Source organism: Myotis brandtii, unplaced genomic scaffold (assembly GCF_000412655.1).
Source record: "Myotis brandtii unplaced genomic scaffold, ASM41265v1 scaffold115, whole genome shotgun sequence".
NCBI classification, from domain to species: Eukaryota; Metazoa; Chordata; class Mammalia; order Chiroptera; family Vespertilionidae; genus Myotis; species Myotis brandtii.
In genome coordinates this window covers 6,368,633-6,390,576 of record NW_005353967.1, presented here as the reverse complement: position 1 = coordinate 6,390,576, position 21,944 = coordinate 6,368,633, and the positions used below count along the sequence as shown (strand labels likewise).

At 47.2% G+C, this 21,944-nt stretch overlaps 1 protein-coding gene across 1 annotated transcript; it reads left to right on the top strand.

Moving 5' to 3' along the window:
* Window positions 1–3,381: 3,381 nt before the first annotated feature.
* On the top strand, window positions 3,382–20,296 carry EXOC3 (exocyst complex component 3). Its single transcript, XM_005857908.2, has 12 exons — window positions 3,382–3,810; window positions 5,841–6,060; window positions 7,187–7,868; window positions 9,828–9,945; window positions 10,705–10,830; window positions 11,893–11,993; window positions 14,058–14,168; window positions 14,247–14,397; window positions 15,955–16,077; window positions 18,039–18,200; window positions 18,913–19,040; window positions 19,856–20,296. The coding sequence occupies exons 1-12, from the start codon at window positions 3,667–3,669 to the stop codon at window positions 20,025–20,027; spliced, it is 2,238 nt and encodes a 745-aa protein (XP_005857970.1). The 5' UTR covers window positions 3,382–3,666; the 3' UTR covers window positions 20,028–20,296.
* Window positions 20,297–21,944: the final 1,648 nt, after the last annotated feature.

The following is a 21,944-nucleotide window of genomic DNA, read 5'->3' as shown; positions in this document are numbered from 1 at the left end:
ACAGACAAGCCCTGAAACCTTATTAGCACACTAGCGAGCCAGTGCACAGATTCGTGAGCATTGAAAGGAAATTAATTAGAAGGTGGCCAGCGGGGTGGGACTGGGCGAGATGGGCCAGACACACCCTGAAACCAACCTCCTGGCATCTGCGGAGTGAGTGGGGGGTCCCTCCGGCAGGTGGGGTCCCTCTGTCTGGCCTGTGGGGATTGGGCCAAAACTGGCTCTCCGACATCCCCCCCCCGAGGCGCGGACGGACGCTCTGCGCACCTGCGACCGCTGGAGGCCCCTCCTTGTCGGACCGCCGCCCCTTAGTGAAAATCGTGCTGGTGTTCATGTCGCTAGAAATGCCGCAAACATGTCAAAGCGAAAGAAACCAAAGCAAACGCAGGGTTATGTACGCAGGTGGATGCAACTTCGGGATGCAAAGGGAAGACGAAGGGCCTGCCTACGGACGGCGGGTTGCCTGTTCAGGTTTTCTGCATTGGTGCCCATAACTTCATAATCAGAAAAATAAAAAGGAAAGGCAGTGGTTGCAATATAGTTCCATTTGAAAGAGAAATGAGAAAGCATATCGTGTACAAACGGAGGAGTTCTTTAGCACTCAGATTCAGGGCCAACAGTGCCCCAGCAACAACATAACCGACAGCCGAAGGTGGAATCATGCAGCCCTGAGAGGCATCAGGCTCACTCCGCTCCTGCGTTGAGCGTCTGCCCCCTGGTGGTCAGTGCGCATCATAGTGACCAGTTGGATGGTCGGACACAGCATATTAGCCTTTTATGTACAGTAGGTCCTCGGGTTACGTTGGAGATCCGTTCCTATGGTGCAATGTAACGTGATTTCCGCTGTAAGTCGGAACCCACCTACATAAGCACCTATGTCACTCACATGGAGCACATACACAGCCTTAATGAAGTGAAACAGTAAAAAAATTTTAAAAGAAAGATAACAATTCCTGACCTTTACTTGTGGTAAATAAATAATAAAAAACAAAGCATATATGTACATACATCAAAATGACGGAACTTATTTATTTTCTTATAAATAAATGGGAGATGGCGACGTAACCATGAAATGATGTATGTCTCAGCTCAGCATTGTTCCATTTCGTGATCGCCAGTCCCAGGTGGGCTGCTCCCAGGTGGACTTCTGATCTGTTTGTGCTCCCTGATGGGCTTAGTGTTAGGTCGCCCAAGGAGGGCTGGGAGCAATTACAGGCCGGCGGCGGGGCTGCAGCCGGAGCCCCAGAGCGCAGGCGCGCGTGCGCGTGCGTGTCTGTGTGTGTCTGTGTCAGTGTGTGCTTACACACGCATGTGTGAGTACGTACATGATGCGCTTGTGTGGTATGCATGTGTTCCACGTGTGTGTACACACTTGTGTGCAAACATACTGTGGCCTGTGTGCATGTGTGCACGTGTGTGGTGCACACCTAGGTGAATGTGGGTGCTTACAGGTATCTGCGGTGCGAGCCTGCAAACATGCACATGCACGAGTGTGTGCACGTGCGGCATTTGCCCATGCATACCTGCTGCATGTGTGGGCATGTGTGAGGTTACATGTTCGTGTGGGCATGTATATATAGTGTATGTGTGCTTACATGTGGTGTGTGTGTATATAAGCAAGCACGTGTGGTTCCCTCTGCACAGACAGCATATGCAGACATGCATGTGGGGATCCATCTCTGAGAGATAGCGACAGGGCGGGGAAAGAGGGGTCGCTGTGGGAACAATGAGAAACCCAGGCTGATCTTCCCAACTACACTCCCTCCCACGGAAGAGCCTTGAGGAGGGGTCAGCAGGTGGCTCAGAGAGGGGCCAGCAGGTGTCCACCCAGGGGGACAGAAAGTTAAAGTCTCTGGCTCTGCCCCCTGGAGCCAGCTCTGTGGACCCCAGAGCCCGCACGTGTTCTGGGTCCCACAAGTTTCGTTAAGCCATTTCCCCACTCGGACCCTCGGTTTTATCTCTGCCAAACGGAGTGCCTACCTGCAGTGAGAACCCTGAGGAGGGTGTCCGGTTGTAGGAACAGCCTGTGGGCAGCAGGGTGGGGTTCCAAGGCCAGCCTTCCTGTTGGCCTGCACTCTGACCCCAATGGCTCTAATTTAGAATGAGCTTAGCAAGTGCTGGGCACTGACCAAGGCTCCAGGCCACGGAAGCAAGTGGGGACTCAGAAGCACCCCGAAATCCTCCCTGAAGGAGGGCAGTGTTATCTAATTCGCACAAAAGCACTATCTGGGCTGGTGCCGGAGCTGGATGCTGAGGGACCCGGGACAAAGGACATCGCCAGAGAGATGCTGCACATCTCTGCACCCCCAGGGACTGAGCGGTCCTCACCCGCTAGAAATCTCTGAGCAGGAATGACACAGCTATTCTCATGGCCAACACCCTTTTGTCTACCTGCCCACACCAACCAGTGAGGCCTCAGCGACTCAGAAAGTAAGAGTGAATCTCAGGCCTACATCGTCAAGGTCGCCCCAGATGACCTTGAGCTCTACAAGGAAGAAAGACTGTCCTGCCTTCACAGGATGCTGGCAGACCTAGTGGTCAAACCCAGACACCTCTGTGTACGTTTGGGCAAATGGCCTAACTCAGCGGTTCTCAACCTGTGGGTCGCGACCCCTTTGGCGGTTGAACGACCCTTTCACAGGGGTCGCCTAAGACCATCCTGCATATCAGATAGATATTTAGGATTCATAACCGTAGCAACATTACAGTTATGAAGTAGCAACGAAAATAATTTTATGGTTGGGTCACAACATGAGGAACTGTATTTAAAGGGCCAGAAGGTTGAGAACCACTGCCTTAGGCTATCCTCGTGGATTTCAGTGTTTTTGTGAAAGTGTGTGGGAATGGGGAATGGAAATTTTAGGGAGAGAGTGGGACTTATTAATATTTTTGAGATGTTGTGGACAGAAAACATGCATGGAGATGGGTTTGCCACTCTCACCAAATCTCCCTTTTGGCTCCAGGACCAGGATGTGGGTAGAGCTGGGTTGAAGGCAGGTTTGCTTAGTTTCAGAGCATTTGTGCTGTACAGTGCACCTGAGCCTTGTGCCCTCTGGCTGTTGCTTACTAGGCTCTGTTGAATAGTAGAAAGCAGAAATCTGGATGCTATCGACAATAGTGATTTTTAAGGGGAATGGTAGGATGTGTGCTGGGACTTCGACTGGGGTGGTGAGGTGTGCTGTCCCTGTGCCTCCGTGTCCTCGCTAAGACATTCTGGCGCGGCTGCCCCATTGGCACGGCCAAGGGGTGGTGTGAACGCTCTGGAAATAAGAAATTGGTCCTGTCTGGGCAAGAGAAATGCCTTGGAGACTGACATCTAATATGCTGAGTGGTCTGGGGTCCACACAGGAATATTGTCCATATCTCATACCTGTGAATGCCTCTGCTCCCCTTCAGGGTAGAACTTTCTCCATATTGGAGTTGTGAAGGTTTGTATTTCTTATTAAGGAGTTGATAATCCTAGTTCAGTGTTCCTTCAGGCTTACTGGATTAATCAAGTGCTCTTCTTACAGCTCCACTATGAACAACTGTCTATTGGGGGAGGAGGGTTGTACCTAACATTTCTACCTGTCTAACACATCTTCCCCTCCTGTTCCCTCTCCCCCATGCACACAGGGTACGTAACTCGAGTATGTCAGGTTCGGAGATCCCACCTGCTTTTTAACCATGAAGGAGACAGACCGGGAGGCTGTGGCAACAGCGGTCCAAAGGGTTGCTGGGATGCTTCAGCGCCCGGACCAGCTGGACAAAGTGGAGCAGTATCGCAGAAGAGAGGCCCGGAAAAAGGCCTCCGTGGAGGCCAGATTGAAGGTACGAGGCCAGAGAGGCCACAGGCACCTGCTGCACCCCCAGGCAGGACAGCGTTATTTGAGTTTTAGGTTCTTGCTTAGCTTCATTATTGTAATTTTCCTAAATTAGACTTAGTGATGATCTGGAAAGAGACAGAGTGGAACATCACCTTTACTTAGCACATTCCTTCCAACAGTATATTACCAATCAGTAGATTTATAAACAAGATTGTGGGAATAGTTATGCAGTCTGAAAAGAAACCAGAGCCCGGCTGGTGTGGCTCAGTGGTTGAACATTGACCTATGAACCAAGAGGTCACGGTTCGATTCCTGTCGGGACGCATGCCCGGATTATGGGTTCAATCCCCAGACTGGGTGGCAGCCAATCAGTGATTCTTTCTCATCATTGATGTTTCCCTCCCTCCTTCCCGCCCTCTCTCCCTCTCTCTCTTTCTCCCTCTCTCCCTTCTGTTCTGAAATCGATAAAAATATATTTTAAAAAAAGGTTTTGGGAATATTGAAAACACCAGGGTAACAACCTTTAACAGTTAAATTCCTTTTTCTAAAAAGCTCTTATACAGAGTGCTTCCTGAGAATATTTTATTTAGATAATTTAAGCACATGATGTATAGCAGGCTGACTGTGTGCCAAGCATCTGCTGGCCCTGGGTTAGAAGGGAGGAGGAGAGTTAGACACATTAAGAGTGTGTGGGAGTGGGGCAAGAATGAAAATCATTATTTTCAAGATATTTTATGATTTGGATTGGCTTTCAACTTCATTCATATACACACTCAGTATAGTTATAAAAATGTTAAGATCCTGGGCTGCCATGGTTGACAGGCAGTAGAACAGTCTTGAGGATTTGTCTTTGATGAAAGTTAATTCTCACACTGATTTGGCAATGTCAGCTCTCCATTAGAAAATACTAGAATCCAGGTAAGGTAATGGCAGCCTTGATGAGACAGGATGAGGCCATTCATTTGTACCCAGGGGGCATCCCAAAACCCATGGATGGATTTGAAACAGCAGTTTAAAAATTTTAAAATGAATGTGGACCTGCTGCATTTTTAGTCAGAATTTTAATCTGTTCTGGAAGCTTGTGGGATTAACTAAGAATTACCAATAGTGACTTAGAAACCTTGTCTGGTCTGTTACAATCATTGTTATTTATTTCTAAATGCCACTTAAGACTCCTGGGTTAAAGGTGTTTCTGGCCTCTTTTGTGCTGCCTGCTTTTTCCCTTCCCTTGCTGTCCACCTGCTGTGCTCTATCATGCTCTCTTCCTTCGGACTGTACAGTTCACTAGGTGGCATTCCTGTGGGCCTGAAGAGTGAGTCCAAATCTTACGTGTACCAGTTCTGTGTAGTGGGGCTGGCTGTCCTTGAGCAGAGACTGGTTTGGGCTCAATGTCAGGAGACCCCTCGTTCCTAAAGCTGATAAGCAAATCCTGACAGTTTTCTGTACCTAGATAAGGCCTGTTAGGAAACAGGCACCTGAGAGATCATGGAAGGGGTCCAAAGCAGGTGTGGGGAACCTTTTTTCTGCTAAGGGCCATTTGAATATTTATAACATCATTTGCAGGCCATTCAAAATTATCAACTTAAAAATTGCTTTTTAAATTTTTTGCTATATTTGGTCAAACATTTAATAATTCACCTCTAATTCCTTGGCAGGGCCAGACCAAATGATTTTTCATACGGCTGGTGGGTTGGATATTCCTCACCCCCGTTCTAAAGATACCATTTAAGGGGTGGCCATAGGAGCTAAGGCGCACCCACAGTGGTGTCCATTCTCTTCAGGCAGAGCGGCTGGGGTAGGAGTGTTGTGAGGTTTTCTCAAGAAGCTTTAAAAGGCATTGTTGTTTTATTCTAAGGCAGCAATAAGGAAAAAAGAAAAAGTTCCCTTAGGAATCAATTAGGTACTTGAGTTTTATTCTCTTTTCTCTGGATGTTGACTGTACCCTGCTACTGAGATGGCATTTCTGCACTTGAACCTCCTGGGAAGATTTGTTGTGGCTGCCCAGCACTGCTCACTGCTCACTGTCTCCCCCAGGCAGCTATCCAGTCTCAGTTAGATGGGGTGCGCACAGGCCTGAGCCAACTCCACAATGCACTGAACGATGTGAAGGACATCCAGCGGTCCCTGGCCGATGTCAGCAAGGACTGGAGACAGGGCATCAACACCATCGAGAGCCTCAAGGACGTGAAGGATGCTGTGGTGCGGCACAGCCAGCTCGCTGCTGCTGTGGAGAACCTCAAGAACATTTTCTCAGGTAGCCAGGCTGACGGCGGGGCCAGTGGGCACCACGGGCATCGCAGGGCAGAGTGCTACCAGTGCTCATGCCCGTGGCTCTTGCTTGGTTTTCCTTGCTCTGTGGGTAATGCAGAGGCAGTCCAGCCTCTGTGCAGTGTGTTGTGTAGACCTGTCTCAGAGTTGGTAGTAGGTGTGATTCCTTGCTTACACAGTTAGCTTATTGTATTGAACATGCATAGAAATGATCAACTGAGCAAGTAAGAGCTAGTAGTTCTGTGCTTGTCAGGACAGAGGCACAGAAGTGGGTAACTGAATTAGTTATGTGTGAGCTGCGTTCCTTCAAGTGGTTAGATCAGTAGACCAGCTGGGATTTTCTGGGTGCAGAAGAATAAAGATGAACCACTCCTTGAAAGGAGCTTGTGGTCTGCGAGAAGAAGCAGCCCTGTGAACAGGACAGAGGGAGTAGTCCCCAGAGGGAGAGGTGATTAAGGAGAGCAGCAGTTCCCAGGAGCAGGAAGAGGATATACAGGCTAGGGGCCTTGAGGGCTTGGGAAGGGCATGCTCTCGAGTCTCAGTCTCAGTTGGAATCAGACTTGGTGGAGGCTGTGGGGCTGGTGGGGCTGGTGTGGGGGCAGGAAGGTGTCGGAATGACCCTTTCAGAGTAATCTTCCCAACACCTCCATAGTGGTAGGAAGAGTGTCCCATGGACTATTCAGGATAGTGTTGGCTGTCACCCTGGTGGGCTCCCTTTGTGTTCAGCACAGCTTCCTCATGTGGTGCTGTGATGGGAGCTCCTGGTGTGCTTCCCCCAGAGCCTGTCCCTCCACTTGTCTCTTTGCCTCTGTCAGATTCATCAGCATTCCAGCAAGAAACTTTGGGGTGGTCTGACCACTCCCTGCCTTTATCTCATGTTTGGTCTCTGGAAGTTCTTTCTGTCTTTCCCCAAACTGCTCAACCTCTGAGTGTAACCTAGAACAGTTCTTTTCACTTGCCCACTGCTGTGAATCCAAAGCACAGGACGCCTTGTTCCTGCCACACTGTACCTTGGAGATGTGTCCTGTTCTCATGCCTGTGTCTGAGGGCAGCACTGTTGAATACCTGCTCTCATTGCTCCATGCGTACTCATCTTGTCCCTTTTTCTCTAGTGCCAGAGATTGTGAGGGAAACCCAGGACCTCATAGAGCAAGGGGCGCTCCTGCAGGCCCACCGGAAGCTGATGGACCTGGAGTGCTCCCGAGACGGGCTGATGTACGAGCAGTACCGTATGGACAGTGGGAACACTCGTGACATGTCCCTCATCCACAGCTACTTTGGGAGCACGCAGGGGCTCTCTGACGAACTGGCAAAGCAACTGTGGATGGTGCTACAGAGGTCGCTGGTCACCGTCCGCCGTGACCCCACCTTGCTGGTGTCAGTTGTCAGGATCATTGAAAGGGAAGAAAAGATTGACAGGCGCATACTTGACCGAAAAAAGCAAACTAGCTTTGTTCCTCCGGGGAGGCCCAAGAATTGGAAGGAGAATATGTTTAAAATCTTGGACAAAACTGTAATTACCAGAATCGAGGGCACACAGGCTGACACCAGGGAGTCTGACAAGATGTGGCTCGTTCGCCACCTAGAAATCATAAGGAAGTACGTCCTAGATGACCTCATCGTTGCAAAAAACCTGATGGTTCAGTGTTTTCCTCCCCATTATGAGATTTTCAGGAATCTCTTGAGCATGTACCACCAGGCCCTGACAATACGGATGCAGGAGCTTGCATCGGAAGACCTAGAAGCAAATGAGATTGTGAGCCTGCTGACTTGGGTTTTAAACACCTACACGAGGTAACACTAACTTTACATCTTGTGTTTTCTTTTACATTGAAATTATAAAAACATACTGACTGGCTCTAAACAGCTACTGTTGTTTTGCTCCTCTCAGGTGCTTGGCACCCACAGGTATTAGTTTCTGGTTGATGAAAGCCTTTCTAGTCCATCTGTGGGCCTTGTCCTTGAGGTCGGGCCCAGCCGCTAGTTGTGTGAATCATCTTATGTTTGGGTGGTGCCTCTGCCCTTGACATCCAGTCCATATTGAGCAGTTCAGCTTGGACTTTCCTGTGGTACTAAGTGTTCACTATGTACTAACCTGCTTTCTCCATGAGATGACACTGAGCAGGTGGTTTCACCTCAATTGGCAGGTGAGAAGACACTTGGGCCCAAAAGGTCCTTCAGAGTCACGTGGTTGGTGAGGAGACACCAACTCACTCTTTCCCCAGGTTTGGTTTCTTCTTCTCACCATTATGTTGGGAAAATCAGTTATCCTTTTCCATTTCAGCCTTGGGGCTTTGTCATTTCACAAAAGTGACATGAGCCATTTCATTCCTGTATTAGCTTAAGGTAGGGTTTAGAAAACGAGGCAATGGTGGGGTATTCTGAATTTCTTCAAGATTAGCTAGCTGAGAGGAAAACACATTTTTAATCTTGCATGGTTTTGTGAATAGAAAACAGGGTATTAAGTACTGTATTGGAATTTTTTTTTTTTTAGTCTTATTGCTATTGTGTAGAAATTAATTAAATCTCTTGTTTTTTTAGCAGTAAGGTTTTGGGATGTTTTTTGTTTGTGTAACGTCTTACAGTAGAAAATATGTACATTTCAATGCAGAAAAATATAAAGAGAGGAAATACCTTTTTAATGATGATCCTTGTGGCTGCAGCTTTTGTTGCCTTCTGGGTGCTGCCCTCACACAGCCCGGGAGTCCACAGCTGCCATGATTGCCCCATCTGTCAGTCATCTCCATGCAGCCTTGGCCTACACGTGTTAACCGTGAGGAAGGCATGTGATGATTTTCTTCCCTTTGTACATGAGCACAGGGAGTCATGTGCCCAGTTCACGTGGCCCCAAGTCAAGTGGGGAGCAGGATTCAAATCCAGATCTGGGCCCTCGCCTGAGCTCCAGCCACCTGACTGCGGAGTGTGTGTTTGTGTGACATGCCCAGTTTTGTGTGTTGGTTTTGTTTTTCACTCACTACATTGTAAGCACTTTTCTGTTCTTGGGAACTCTTGGGCAGCTTCCTATTGTCATCCCATTCTATCATAGTGGACTTTATCATGGGAAGAGTTGAACTGCTTTCATACTGCAAACATCTTCATGCTGAATTAAGGTTCTTGGGATGAAAGTCATGTGGGTTAAGTAGACAGTCTTTTGACATTGGCATAATCTTATAAAGATTATAAGATTGACTTGGATTTCTGATAAAGAGTGGACTAGTGTCGTTTAAATACACATTTAGTAAATGCAGCATAAGGCACATGAATTTTCTGAGCAGTTGAATCTTAGACTTTTAAGAACCCAACCACATACACAGGTATTAACTTTTATAGGAAAACGTTTTTCTGAAACTTAGTCCACATCCCTGCTTTCTTAAGCACAGTAGACTGGATTCGGTGACGTTGTTCTTGCTGACTTGAGTTTCACTGTGGATGTCATGTGTTCTCTGCATTAGAGATTATTCTCCTGTTTCATAGACATGTCTTTTCCACACCCCCTATTTGTCCTGGTCTTCCATGGGAGGCACCGTGGATGGAACAAGCAGATCTTGCCCTCACGGGGCTTCTTTGCTAAGTGGCCCTCCAGTACCCTGTGGCGTGGGCACAGGGGCTCCTTGGCCAGTGCTCTTCCTGCCTCCCCTCTTGACTTCCTTAAGGGTGGTTGGGTATTTGTGTGTGAAAAGAAATAGCAACACTTACCTGAGACTTTCTATTTTTCTGGTTCTTAATCTCTCTCATTCCTGGGCTTTTCTGTAGCACAGAGATGATGGGAAATGTGGAGCTGGCCCCGGAAGTGGATGTCAGCACCCTGGAGCCTTTGCTTTCTCCAAATGTGGTCTCTGAGCTCCTGGACACATACATGTCAACTCTCACTGTGAGTAGAGCACTGCGTTGTCCCAGACGGTCTGTGCCTAGTGCCCAGACATGGCCTTGGGTCTCCAAGTATCGTGGAACTGATTCCAGTGAGCCAAAGCGGGGAGTGAGACCCTGCCTTGACATTGGCTTCCTAAGGATACGCAGGCTCTGTTTTGGGAAATCAGGTCTTGAAACGTACATTTGCCAGTTAGAGGAGGAGAGTGGCTCACTCTCTGGCCCGGGATCTGAAGATTGGGGTATACATTCCAAGGTATGGAAACTGTCTCTGTTTGGAGGGCTGGGCCTGGTAGGCTCGCAAGACCCCAGGACGTCCTGCTGATGTATGGTGGCACCTGCCAGCCTCTTACCATTGATCTGGGAGTGAGAAGGTGGCAGTTAGGGCACCAAATATTGCCCGGTGACCCCAGGGTCTGCTCTTGGGATGGTGATGGTGTACCTCCCCCCCAGACAGTGTTCTGATATGTGGAGGGCTCTGTGCGCGGGAGGTAACAGTGCTGGTGTCTGGTCTTCCACAGACAGGACTGCCTCCATCTTCCATGTATGTCTGACAAACCCAGCTTGTCCTCCAAAAGGATAAGTTGGTGGAGGTGGTGAGGGCACCACCACTGTGGAGCTAGCTCTTGGGATGGCTTTTCTGTCATTCCCTTGTTTGGGAACAGGAATTCCCAGGGTGCTGTGTTTGGTTTCTGCAGCTGCCCCACTTAATCCTCGGCTCATGGGGCCTGTTCTTTTCTTCCTTGATGCTAAACTTCCTTAGTCAAACATCATTGCTTGGTTGCGGAAAGCTCTAGAAACAGACAAGAAAGACTGGATAAAAGAGACTGAGCCTGAAGCCGACCAAGATGGGTACTACCAGACAACACTCCCGGCCATCGTCTTCCAGGTACCATCTGCAGATTCTGAGGTTCATTTCTAGTTAATAGGGTCTGCGGGTTTCACAAACAAACACAAGGTGCATCATTTCATAGTGAAGATAGAAAGAAGCTCCCTAGTTCCTTAGGTCCTTCTCTTTCTGGAGCTGAAGAACTGGAGGGTTGTATCTGGCAAGTAGTTCTTCCCAGGGTCATTTTAGTTTTCCTAACCCTTTTTTACCTGAACTAGAAGTGAATTCCGTGTTATTTATGTGTAACACTCAGATTTGAGTTTGCTTGTTTGGAGTTTCTGATATTGTAAATGGCCAAGATATATCTTCATAAATATCACAAAATTGAGTCCAACCTGATGGATTTGGGGAAGAGTCCTTTAGATTTTAATGATAATCATGCATTCTTACAATGAATTTACTTTTAATGTCCTGTCGCCTGCTGGTATCCCCCAGTGTCCTCTTTTTCTTTGGCCCATGGAATTTTTCCCCTTTGAGTGAGTTGCTGACAGTAGGAGGGCTGAGTCCTATTGGAATATTCGTATGGCACTCTGTCTGCGGACTCTAGCCAGCAGAAGTGAGTGTTGGTGGTGTTTTTCTCCAGGTGATACCATTACTTAGCCATGGATTGGTCCTCACCTTTTCTTTGATTTGGAAAGTATGACATGGTAGCCCATTTACGACAAGGACCTGGGTTGAACTTTGCCTGCTGGCCCTTCTGTTTTTCCAAGTCCGGTTCCCCTCAGCTCCAATATATGTCCTAATTCTTCTTAAGAAATACACATCGCTAATCACAGTGCAGCCCCTGGCACCCATATCACCGCGTCTCTGGGCCCTCCATCTCCCTGTCAACTGCCCACTTCAAGGAGACCTGCCTGTTTGCAGGTGATTAGGAAATGGTTCACTTGTTTTTTTATCCGGTGAGAAAGTTATTTGTTTAACTTTATTTTTCACATGTTTTCATTTTTTTTTCTCTGAATTTGGATTGTCCTAACTACCAGTTAGCAGATGGGGGTTTTATATAACAGGAAACATTTGCTGTTGTGAATTTATGTCAAAATTCATAAGTTTTCCAATTTTTAGATGTTCGAACAGAATCTTCAAGTTGCTGCTCAGATAAGTGAAGATTTGAAAACAAAGGTACTAGTTTTGTGTCTTCAGCAAATGAATTCTTTCTTAAGTAGGTATGTATTTTTGCCAGTGTACTAATTTAGAAAGTTTATGTTTTTAAAAATTAAAAGTAAAAATGTGTTGATCCTGATATGCCTGATATTAAAAAAAACTTAAGCCTGGGTTGACTGTAGTCACCTTCTTTTGTTATTTAAAAAGGCAGCTTTTTCTTGCTCCCTCCTATTGAAGGTATTTCACCAGTCCCCTGAGAGCCAGATCTGATCTGTGACGTCCCCAGCAATGTAGTCAATATACCGCAGGATTGGAGTTAGAGCTTCTTCTGAGACATGTATCCTTCCCCTAGTCTGACTTTCTAGGGTGGGGAGGACAGCTCCAGGTGCAGTGGTCACTCTGAATTGCCACCCCTGGGAGGCACCCCCAATAGAGCCAGCCCTGGATAGGGGGTTCAGAGGGACAGCCTCCAGGACACCTCCCTCCCTTTGAATTGTTCATGAAGAAGATTTTTCAAACCTGTGCACAAGTAGAAGAATGACATAAATAACTGTTTACCCATCATCCAGGTTCAAAAGCTACCCCTTTAAAGCCCTTGCCTCATCTGGTCTCTCTACCTCCTCCCCTTTCCCTCTTTCTTTCTCTGCTGAAATAACTTTAAAGAAAATCCCGTTGTATCATTTCCCCTGCATTCTCTACCCTAACTAAAGTGCTGTCAACCCATATAAAACTTGCACAATTACTCCATGGGACCATGTGATACCACTTTTGTATTTGGATTTTCCCAGTGGTTGCAGACATATTATCTCTTTATAGTTAGGTATTCTACATCATGTGTGGTTTTTTGGGTTCTCAGCTCTCTGGTACCGGAGAACAGTCCCTTCCCCTCTTCAAGCCATTGGCTTATGGAGATGTGCACATTGTCCTGTAGAGCAGCGGTCACCAACCGGTGGTCCGTGGACCACTGGTGGTCCGTGAGGTCCGAAAGGTTGGCGACCGCTGCTGTAGAGCATCCAGCATCCTCCAGCCTGGGTCTCAGATTGCCGTCTGCCCACAAACCACAGGTTGTCTCTCAAGACTTGTAGGATTCCCCTCTTTACTTACTGTTCTGCAAGAACCCTGCATAGGTGGTGTGTATGCTCCGCATGGCAGCACATCAGGAGATGCGTGTTTCTCTATCCTGTTCTGGTGGCTCATTGCCAGCAGCCAGTCCCTCAGAGTCCCCATCGGCCATCCATCTGGGGAACATAGCCTGAGTTAGTCATTTTGTTAGAGGAATGAGATGGGATTCTTCTGTAAAGAGGAAGTTTTTCTCATCTGCCCCAGCGGTTTGATTACCTGAACCACACTTCGTACAAAAAGGTAGAATAAATACTGAATAATTTCCCTTTAATTGTCAATGTTCAGTTTGGTCCTTTCTTAAGATCTGTTCTACTCCTGTACATGTTAGAGAATCTTCATAATAAATTAAAAAATAAAGCATGTAGCCATCTCAGTTGTTTGTTTCTGTGATATCTAAAGAGTCTAATTTATATTTAACACATGACAGTGTTCCTGTTGTATAAGTTTCTAGGGGAATTATGTCATATAAATAAGATAATACTTTCTCAATTACTCACCATCAGATATTTCAGAATATTTGTATAATCAGAACACTAACCCCCTATTTCAAAGGGTTGATAGGAAGTTAAATTGTAATTATTTATTTATTTATTTTTTAATATATTTTATTGATTTTTTACAGAGAAGAAGGGAGAGGGATAGAGAGTTAGAAACATCGATGAGAGAGAAACATCGATCAGCTGCCTCCTGCACATCTCCTACTGGGGATGTGCCCGCAACCCAGGTACATGCCCTTGACCGGAATCGAACCTGGGACCTTTCAGTCCGCAGGCCGACGCTCTATCCACTGAGCCAAACCGGTTTCGGCGTAGTAATTTATTTTAAATGACCAACCTTTATTTTCTTCTATTAGTATAGAGTGTCCCCCCAAAAAAATTTTTTAAAGACTCATCTGGTCAAGTGTTAGTGATGTGAAACATCTGTTTAGGTATGATGTCAGCGTGGCGTTTGAAATACCTGCCAGTTATTCTCTGATGCTATTTGATGTGGGTTGTGTTCCTCAGATACAAAGACGAAGCTCAGTTGTATAAAGAGGAGCACCTGAGAAACCGGCAGCACCCGCACTGCTACGTCCAGTACATGATCGCCATCATCAACAACTGCCAGACCTTCAAGTAAGTGGTCGTTGGGGATGAAGACAGGCATGTGAGAACACTCAGCTGCCTCACTGAGCCTCAACTGTTCCCTTACAGAGAATCCATAGTCAGTTTAAAGAGGAAGTATTTAAAAAATGAAGTGGAAGAAGGCGTGTCTCTGAGCCAGCCAAGCATGGATGGGATTCTGGATGCCATTGCAAAGGAGGGCTGCAGCAGCCTACTGGAGGAGGTCTTCCTAGACCTGGAGGTAGGGCACTCTGGCTGTGCATTCGAGCTGAGTGTACACCTGCCTTCATCCTCGGTTACAGTTAAAGCGCCGTGGCTTTTCTATGTGGTGTAGGCCCGAGTTTTGGTCCTTCTGCTATGCAACTGAGTAGACACTCCCTATAAATATCAGTGGATTACAAACTAGATCAAGTATGTCACAGGGAGACTGTTATATTCGTTAGCATTCTTAATGCCAAACCAAACTGAGAACACGTGCATGGTGCATACGCATGTCACATAGACCAGTCTCAGTTTTGAATAAAGATACAAAAGAAAGTCATTAACAAAATGCATTTAACTTCATATCAAAGGCATAAATAACAAGTAAGGTTTTTTTCAGAAATGCAAAGATGGTTCAACATTATACAGATGTATTGGCAGAAACCAGAATATATTTAAAATAGAAAGCCATGATTATTTCAGGTTCTCTGGAAAGGAGCTCCTAGGATGATTGGTGGGATAATTTCATGATGTCTGTTACTTTCTCGAAAATTATTTAGAAAACAAATGAAATGTATGAATTTGAAATTATTTCAAAATATGAAAAAAAAGACAGTATCCAAAAGTAGATAAAAGACATGAGTAATCTTTTCACAGTAAAAGGGTCACAAATATCCTAAATATGAAACAAAACGTTCAATCTTACTGATCTTCAAAGAAATGCAAATTTAAAAAGTCTTATTTGTTTCTTATCAAAATGACAAAGATTGCAAACATTGATACCACTCAGTGTTGTTGAGGGCAAAATATGAGGGACAGTCTTTTTTTTTTTTTTAATCCTCACCCAAAGATATTTATTGATTTTATAGAGGAAGGGGGAGAGAGAGAGAGAGAGAGAGAGAGAGAGAGAAACATTGATGTGAGAGAAACAATGATCCATTGCCTCCCGTACACACCCAAACCAGGAATTGAACCCACAACCTTTATGGTATATGGGACAACACTCCAACTGAGCCACCCAGCTGGGGCCAAGGGACAGTCGTGTTCTGTGTAGAATATGAATTGTGCAGCTTTTGGAAGACAGTTTGGAAACAGCTAATTAAGGTTTTAGTTTCTATACTTTTTGAGCAATTCCACTTTTAGGAGTTTCACCTGCAGAATTTTGCGAATTCACTGCAGCATTATTCAGTTGCAAAATGTGAAAAATTTTAAATGTTCATCAGAATTGGGTAACTAGAGTATTCATATAATACAAGGTGGGGCAAAAGTAGATTTACAGTTGTTTGCATGGACAATAATACAATAATTAATAAACAATAATTAATAAATAATAAACTTTCATATACTCACAATGTAAACCTACTTTTGCCAAACCCTGTATATGTAGTCATCAATGGTGAAATGTTTACACACAGATACCTGCATATCTCACAGGTATGTGTCATTTGAGCCCTGTGTGGTTAAAGTACATACTTGCAGGTCACCCACCAGTAGTGCTTGTGATTACCAGGTGCTGTCACATCAGTACATCAGACAGACATGCACATGACTTGGGGACAGTGTCAAGGTGATATTTTCTTTGGGCTGTGCTTTTTAGCAACATCTCAGTGAGCTGATGACAAGAAAGTGGCTGTCGGGATCGAACGCTGTAGACATCATCTGTGTCACCGTGGAAGACTATTTCAATGATTTTGCCAAAATTAAAAAGCCGTATAAAAAGGTAAGAGTGTGGGGGCACATTCACATGGTGTGAATTCACCTGCATCCTAGAGCCCAAATGGCATTTTGTGTAGAATCCAGTGTCAGATTAGTTCTGTGAATTGAAGTTCCCAGGTGGTTTTATTAACCTAAGGCAGGTAGGAGACATCAGTGTCTAAAGATAAGGTGGAGGTGGCGATGATGGGGCCTCTGAGTGAAGATTTAGACCATTCATCTGACTACTGTCTCCTGACACCCCACTAAACCCACAGTGACACACGGCCTAAAACCTGGACCCTGAGGTGGGGGTACTGGCTGTGGCTCTGATGAGAGGATGGGCAGAAAGGCAGTCCCCTGTCCAGATCCCCGTCACAGCACGTTGGCTGCCGGCCCTTTTCCACTCCACAGAGGCCCCGTGAGAACAGGGAGCTCCTGTGTTACTCACTGTCTGAGGTCTTAAGCATAACATGCCATTATGTCCTCATCAAGGGCTTGATCATCTTTCTCATATGCACTTGGCCTTGTATAGTTTTTGCTATTAAAAGTGTTACTTTGTAAAATCAGGCTTTCTAACTTTTTGTTTCTAAAAATTAAGTGTTTTTGATATGTTGACCTCATATCTGGACACTTTGTAAAATTTTCTAATTGTTCCTAGGATTTGTCTCCACATCTTTTCATGTCTCTATGCAGACAGGTGTTTTATCTCTGAACAGTGACCTTGTGTGTTTTCATTTCTGATCCTTACAGCTTTTATGTCTTCTCCATGTCTTGTTGCACTCGACACCCAGCCCAGGGGGGGATCCATGTTTAATTCCTAATTTTAAAGGAAATTCTTCTAACTGCCATTAAAAGTGATACTTGCAGGGAGACCGAGGTGTTTTAAGTCCACCTGACTCATGGGTCCTTTCACAGCTGATAGGAGCCTCTGGTGCTTAGATGTTGGTGGGACCAGCTCTGGTCAATATTGAATTTCTTGTTGCTTGCACAGTTTTTGGTTCCACTTTTTATTTCTTTGAACATTTTGAGTATTGACTTAACAGTTGATCTCGGCCCCATGTTTGGAGTCCTTGAGCCGGGAGCTTGTTGTCTCTGCGGACTCCCAGTCTTAGTGTCTCGTCTCCTAGTCTGATTGGAGTTCATGCCTAAACTGAGAAGGTCTGACCCTGGTCTCAGCAGTGGCCCCATATGGGTGCTTGGTGCGGTCCTGCTTGTCTTATTTGGGGCCCCTGGGGCCCCTCCTTTTGGCACGGGATGGGGAGCATCCAGCTTCCCCAAGTAGACACAGCTTCTGTTTGGTGTGGGGCTGTGATGTTGGACATCACGTCATTGCAGTTTGATTTACATACTTGCGGGATGACTGCCTGGTGCCCATGTGCTGCTTAAGGGTGGGCTCCGGTGGAAGCTGGGATCTACACTGTGTCACACATTGTGGAGAGAACCATGGTCTCCTCTGAAACTTCCTCAAATGGATGGACTCGGGTTCCTCCCTCCTCTGAAGCACTGTCACCATTTCCATAGACTGGTCATTAAACAGCTCTGTGGATGAGGATTGTGTGTGCTTCATGCATCTGTCCTGTGGAGCCTGTCTGCCTATGAGGGCTGGAGTTGGGGCCTGGCCTCAGCTCCCTATTTTCCCACTGACCCCCACTCCGCTCGGAGGGTGAAGTGCTCTGAGATGGGTACAGAACAGGGCAGCTCCGTGGACGCCCATCTGCATGGCTCTTGCCAATGCTGTGCCCTGCCTGCATAATTCCCTTTCACCATTGGGCTTTAGGGAAACAGAGTGAATACTGCTATGATTTTCTAAAGTAAAATTTATAATTAAAAAAGTCACAGATGTACTTATTTACCTAATATATTTACTCTGAAGTTCTGCCATTTGTGCTGACGGGAAATGGGAAGGAATGTGTTCTGTTCACATGTCGACCTACATGTAAAATGAAGCCCAGATGTTCGTGGGGCTGACACATCTCTGCTCTTCAGCGGATGACGGCGGAGGCACACCGGCGCGTGGTGGTGGAGTACCTGCGGGCTGTTATGCAGAAGCGCATCTCCTTCCGCAGCCCTGAGGAGCGCAAGGAGGGCGCCGAGAGGATGGTCCGGGAGGCCGAGCAGCTGCGCTTCCTGTTCCGCAAGCTGGCGTCTGTGAGTGCCACCGCCTCATACCCTTCACTGTCACTAATAAGTGTCGCTATGACTTCTTTTCCTTCCCACCCCTGGGACTTTAGGGTAGTTGATCAGGATCAGGAACCAAGTGACTTTTGTAAACCGGAGGATCTGCATGCAGATCTGTCTGACCTGTGGTTGGGGCACCTGCACTCAGGGCAGTAGCTTCTAGGCCAGCCGTGGGCAAACTACGGCCCGCGGGCTGGATCCTGCCCGTTTGAAATGAATAAAACTAAAAAAAAAAAAAAGACCGTACCCTTTTATGTAATGATGTTTACTTTGAATTTATATTAGTTCACACAAACACTCCATCCATGCTTTTGTTCCGGCCCTCCGGTCCAGTTTAAGAACCCATTGTGGCCCTCGAGTCAAAAAGTTTGCCCACCCCTGTTCTAGGCTCTTCTGGTGGTAGCATGTAGCCAGACCTCAGCTGTGCGACACAGTGCTCACATGTCCCCTCCCTTATGAGGGGCTAAGCTGATTTCATGATCCACCCAGACCCCCACCCCCGTGTCTGTGCTCCCACGGGAATGGCCCCCTGTGGGAACCAGTCTTGGTGTTTATGTGAGAGAAGGGAGTGGGCTGGTCAGGCATCCTTGGCCAGAGAGAGGGTTTGACAAACTCCAGCCTGCGTCTGCCTGGAGGCATGGTGGTGCTGCGTGCTGCTCATGGCCTCCATACTGACTTCTAGGGATTTGGCGAAGATGCAGACGGGTACTGTGATACGATCATCGCTGTTGCAGAAGTGATTAAGCTGACAGACCCATCCCTGCTCTACCTTGAAGTCTCGACTCTGGTCAGCAAATACCCAGACATCAGGTAATAGCCTCCTGTCTCAGCTGGAACTCAGGGAGCGGAGCCGCAGGATCATTCCTAGGGTCCTGGGCTTTAGGCATGACCCCAAGGGGTGACAGTAGTGTGCCAGGTCTGGACTTGTTTGAGGATGAGCTATGCAGACAATAGTTGCAGGCAGAGTGGGATTCTGAGAGTGATAACGGACATGCTTATGTCTTCTGTGGCCTCTTGCCAGCCCTGCCATGGTTCATGTAGCTCCCAATGGTCAGACTGCACGTAGGGCTGGGTGGAGGCTCAGTGTGGCTGAGCAGTGGTTTTAGGAAGCTTGTGTTGTGCTTGTAGTGGGTTCATGGAAGGGAGCCAGTGTGCCATGCTTGCCAGAACTCCTTCCAGCTTTCATGTGGACAATGCTGGCTGCAGGCTCCCACCAGCCTTTGTGAACCCACCCGGGTCAACTCAGCCAGGTTTCTTTTCCTGCTGCTGTTCTGGTCTTGCTGTGAGCAGAAAATCCAGTGGTCCTATGCTCTCCAGGGTCATCGTGCTTTAATTCGTTTATTAAACAAAGATTTAGAAAAGCAACCTTTAAAAATCTTTGCAATTGTAGATTGAAAAAAAGACTAGATTATAATATGCAAACTTAGGCTTCTCTCCCTCTGATCTGACAAGGGAGGCGTGTCTTTCACCTGCAGCTATTGACCCTGTTCTGGGATCCTCAGTGCCCGCTGAGCTGCAGGCAGGGATGGGGGGTGAGGGGCCAGGGGGGGCGCGTGGAAGGTGGGGAGGTGGGGGCACTCAGTGCATACCCCCATACACCCCTGCCATTTCCCCCACTTTCCCAGGGATGACCACATCGGCGCACTGCTGGCCTTGCGAGGGGATGCCAGCCGTGACATGAAGCAGACCATCATTGAGACACTGGAGCAGGGCTCCACACAGGTGAATCCAAACTATGTGCCCATCTTCAGGGAAATCATAGTTCCCAGTCTGAACGTGGCCAAGCTCCTCAAGTAGCCTTTCAGTCTCTGTCTGACCTGTGGTTGGGGCACATCTTCATCCCACGATCTTCATTCCATGTGTGACATCCAGTGTGACTCATGGTGCCGAGAGCAAGGCTGCCTGACCAACAGGTGCTCTGGTGGCGTGTTCTGACCCTCTCATCTTGTTGTGGCCCAGCTTTGTGGGCAGGATCCTGGCTGACTTCTGGTTCACCTCTCATCTCCCTTCTGTAGTGTCAGCACTTCTGATGCTGCTGTTCAATAAAAGTAAACGCTGTGGGAAATGAGTTTCCCAGTTGTTTCTTACTAGTGGTGACCACAGGGGCCCAGACACAGCATCTGAAGGCGCCCCCATCTCCCTGCCGCCCTCACCCGCCTGGACAGGTCCCACCGGTCTCCTTGTGGCCCGCTGCTCCACACCCACACAGGCAGCCCTCGGCGGTTCAGATTTATGGGCCTTGCGTATTCCTGACTCAGGGTCCCTGAGACCCTTTTTCTGTTACTCAGCTGTCTCTCCATGGCTGCCTTCAGTGGTAGCTTTGTTTTACACATTAATCTTCATACCAGGTTCATGGAAGGGTCCATCCAGGATACATGGTGAGCCCCTGCGTGTGCCTCCCCAAACTTTCTTCACCCTCCATCCCAGTGAGCGAGATTTCTTAGGTGAGTGGTGCCTGGTACAGCTGCACAGTGCTGACTAAGACAGGAAGGAGAGGAGTTTGCCTGTTCCTCTGTCGCAGGCCCCTTCCACCCTTGATTCAGGCTCCCAGGGACTGGCCAGTTCAGGCTGGAGGGTCGTCCCTCAGGAAGACGTCTGTGCTGCTCCCTCCCTTCAGCACTGCTTGTGCACAGTGTCGGGCTGCTCGGAACCTCTGAGTGTGTCCCGACAGGCTGGTTTCCTCCTAAGACATGTTCGCAAGTATGTTGCGCTTTCACCCTCACGAGACATTGTGTCCCGACAGGCTGGTTTCCTCCTAAGACATGTTCCCGATGGCAAAGTATGTTGCGCTTTCACCCTCACGAGACACGAAAAATTCACAAATAGGACTTTTTCTTGAAAGAATCAAAACTGAAGTAGAGTTGACATTCGTTAACCAGTCACGAGTTAACTCGGGTCTTTTTCTCAAGGCTAGTTCTGGTTTTAGCCCCAGGCTCCTCCCCTCCCCACTTGATGTTTCAGGTGCTTCATTCTCCCACTTAGGCTGGATGGGCACTGCTCCCATCCTTCCTGGGCCTGTCCTCTCTGTGCTGTGACGAGTCTAAGGGAGTGGTAGTGTTCACCTGTCTCTCCTGGGGAAAAACCAGTTTCCAGGGCCCAGGCTGTGCCCACAGCTGTGTGTCCAATGCTGGTACCAGCCAGAAGTGCCCCCCCTCCCTCCCTCTCTCATGTGCACACAGGTCAACGTTAACTCCAGCACCAGAGCAATGTCTGCCTTCAGGAGCTGCTCCTTATGTTCTCTTTGATGTGATTTCTCATTGATAACGTTTGCACCAAAAAAATGCCTTGAAATCTTTTTAATAGATTTGATCAATCAGTTGTGGCAGGTTCTATGATGGGCCCCCTGCGCAGACACTGTCAACAGCACATTGAGGGCCACTGTAAGGCACATCGATTGTGATTAGGGTTACACAAAGTTTGACTAAGATCATTTTCACAAAATTAAATTCACAATTTCACCACTCATAACTTACACATTTCAATTCCAATTTCAATGAAATTCTTGCTTTAAAAATTCTTTTCATAATAGATCAATAGTATGCAGTAGGCGAGCATTGTGACAAAATTATTTTCAAGATACAGAAGTGAGAAGTAGCGACTCCTAAATTTGTGTGCTTTATAGCCTACCACAAAGTAGGCCAAAGTTCAGTATTTAAATAAATAGAAATTCTTTCCTAATAAAAAATTTTACAACAGTTTTCCTAAGGAAATACA

Excerpts from the sequence above, each read along its gene's own strand:
- EXOC3 (XM_005857908.2), top strand. The coding sequence starts at position 3,667 with ATGAAGGAGACAGACCGGGAGGCTGTGGCAACAGCGGTCCAAAGGGTT. Across the intron at positions 9,946-10,704 it reads CATACATGTCAACTCTCACT|TCAAACATCATTGCTTGGTT; the intron begins GTGAGTAGAGCA and ends AAACTTCCTTAG. Across the intron at positions 16,078-18,038 it reads TTAAAAAGCCGTATAAAAAG|CGGATGACGGCGGAGGCACA; the intron begins GTAAGAGTGTGG and ends TCTGCTCTTCAG.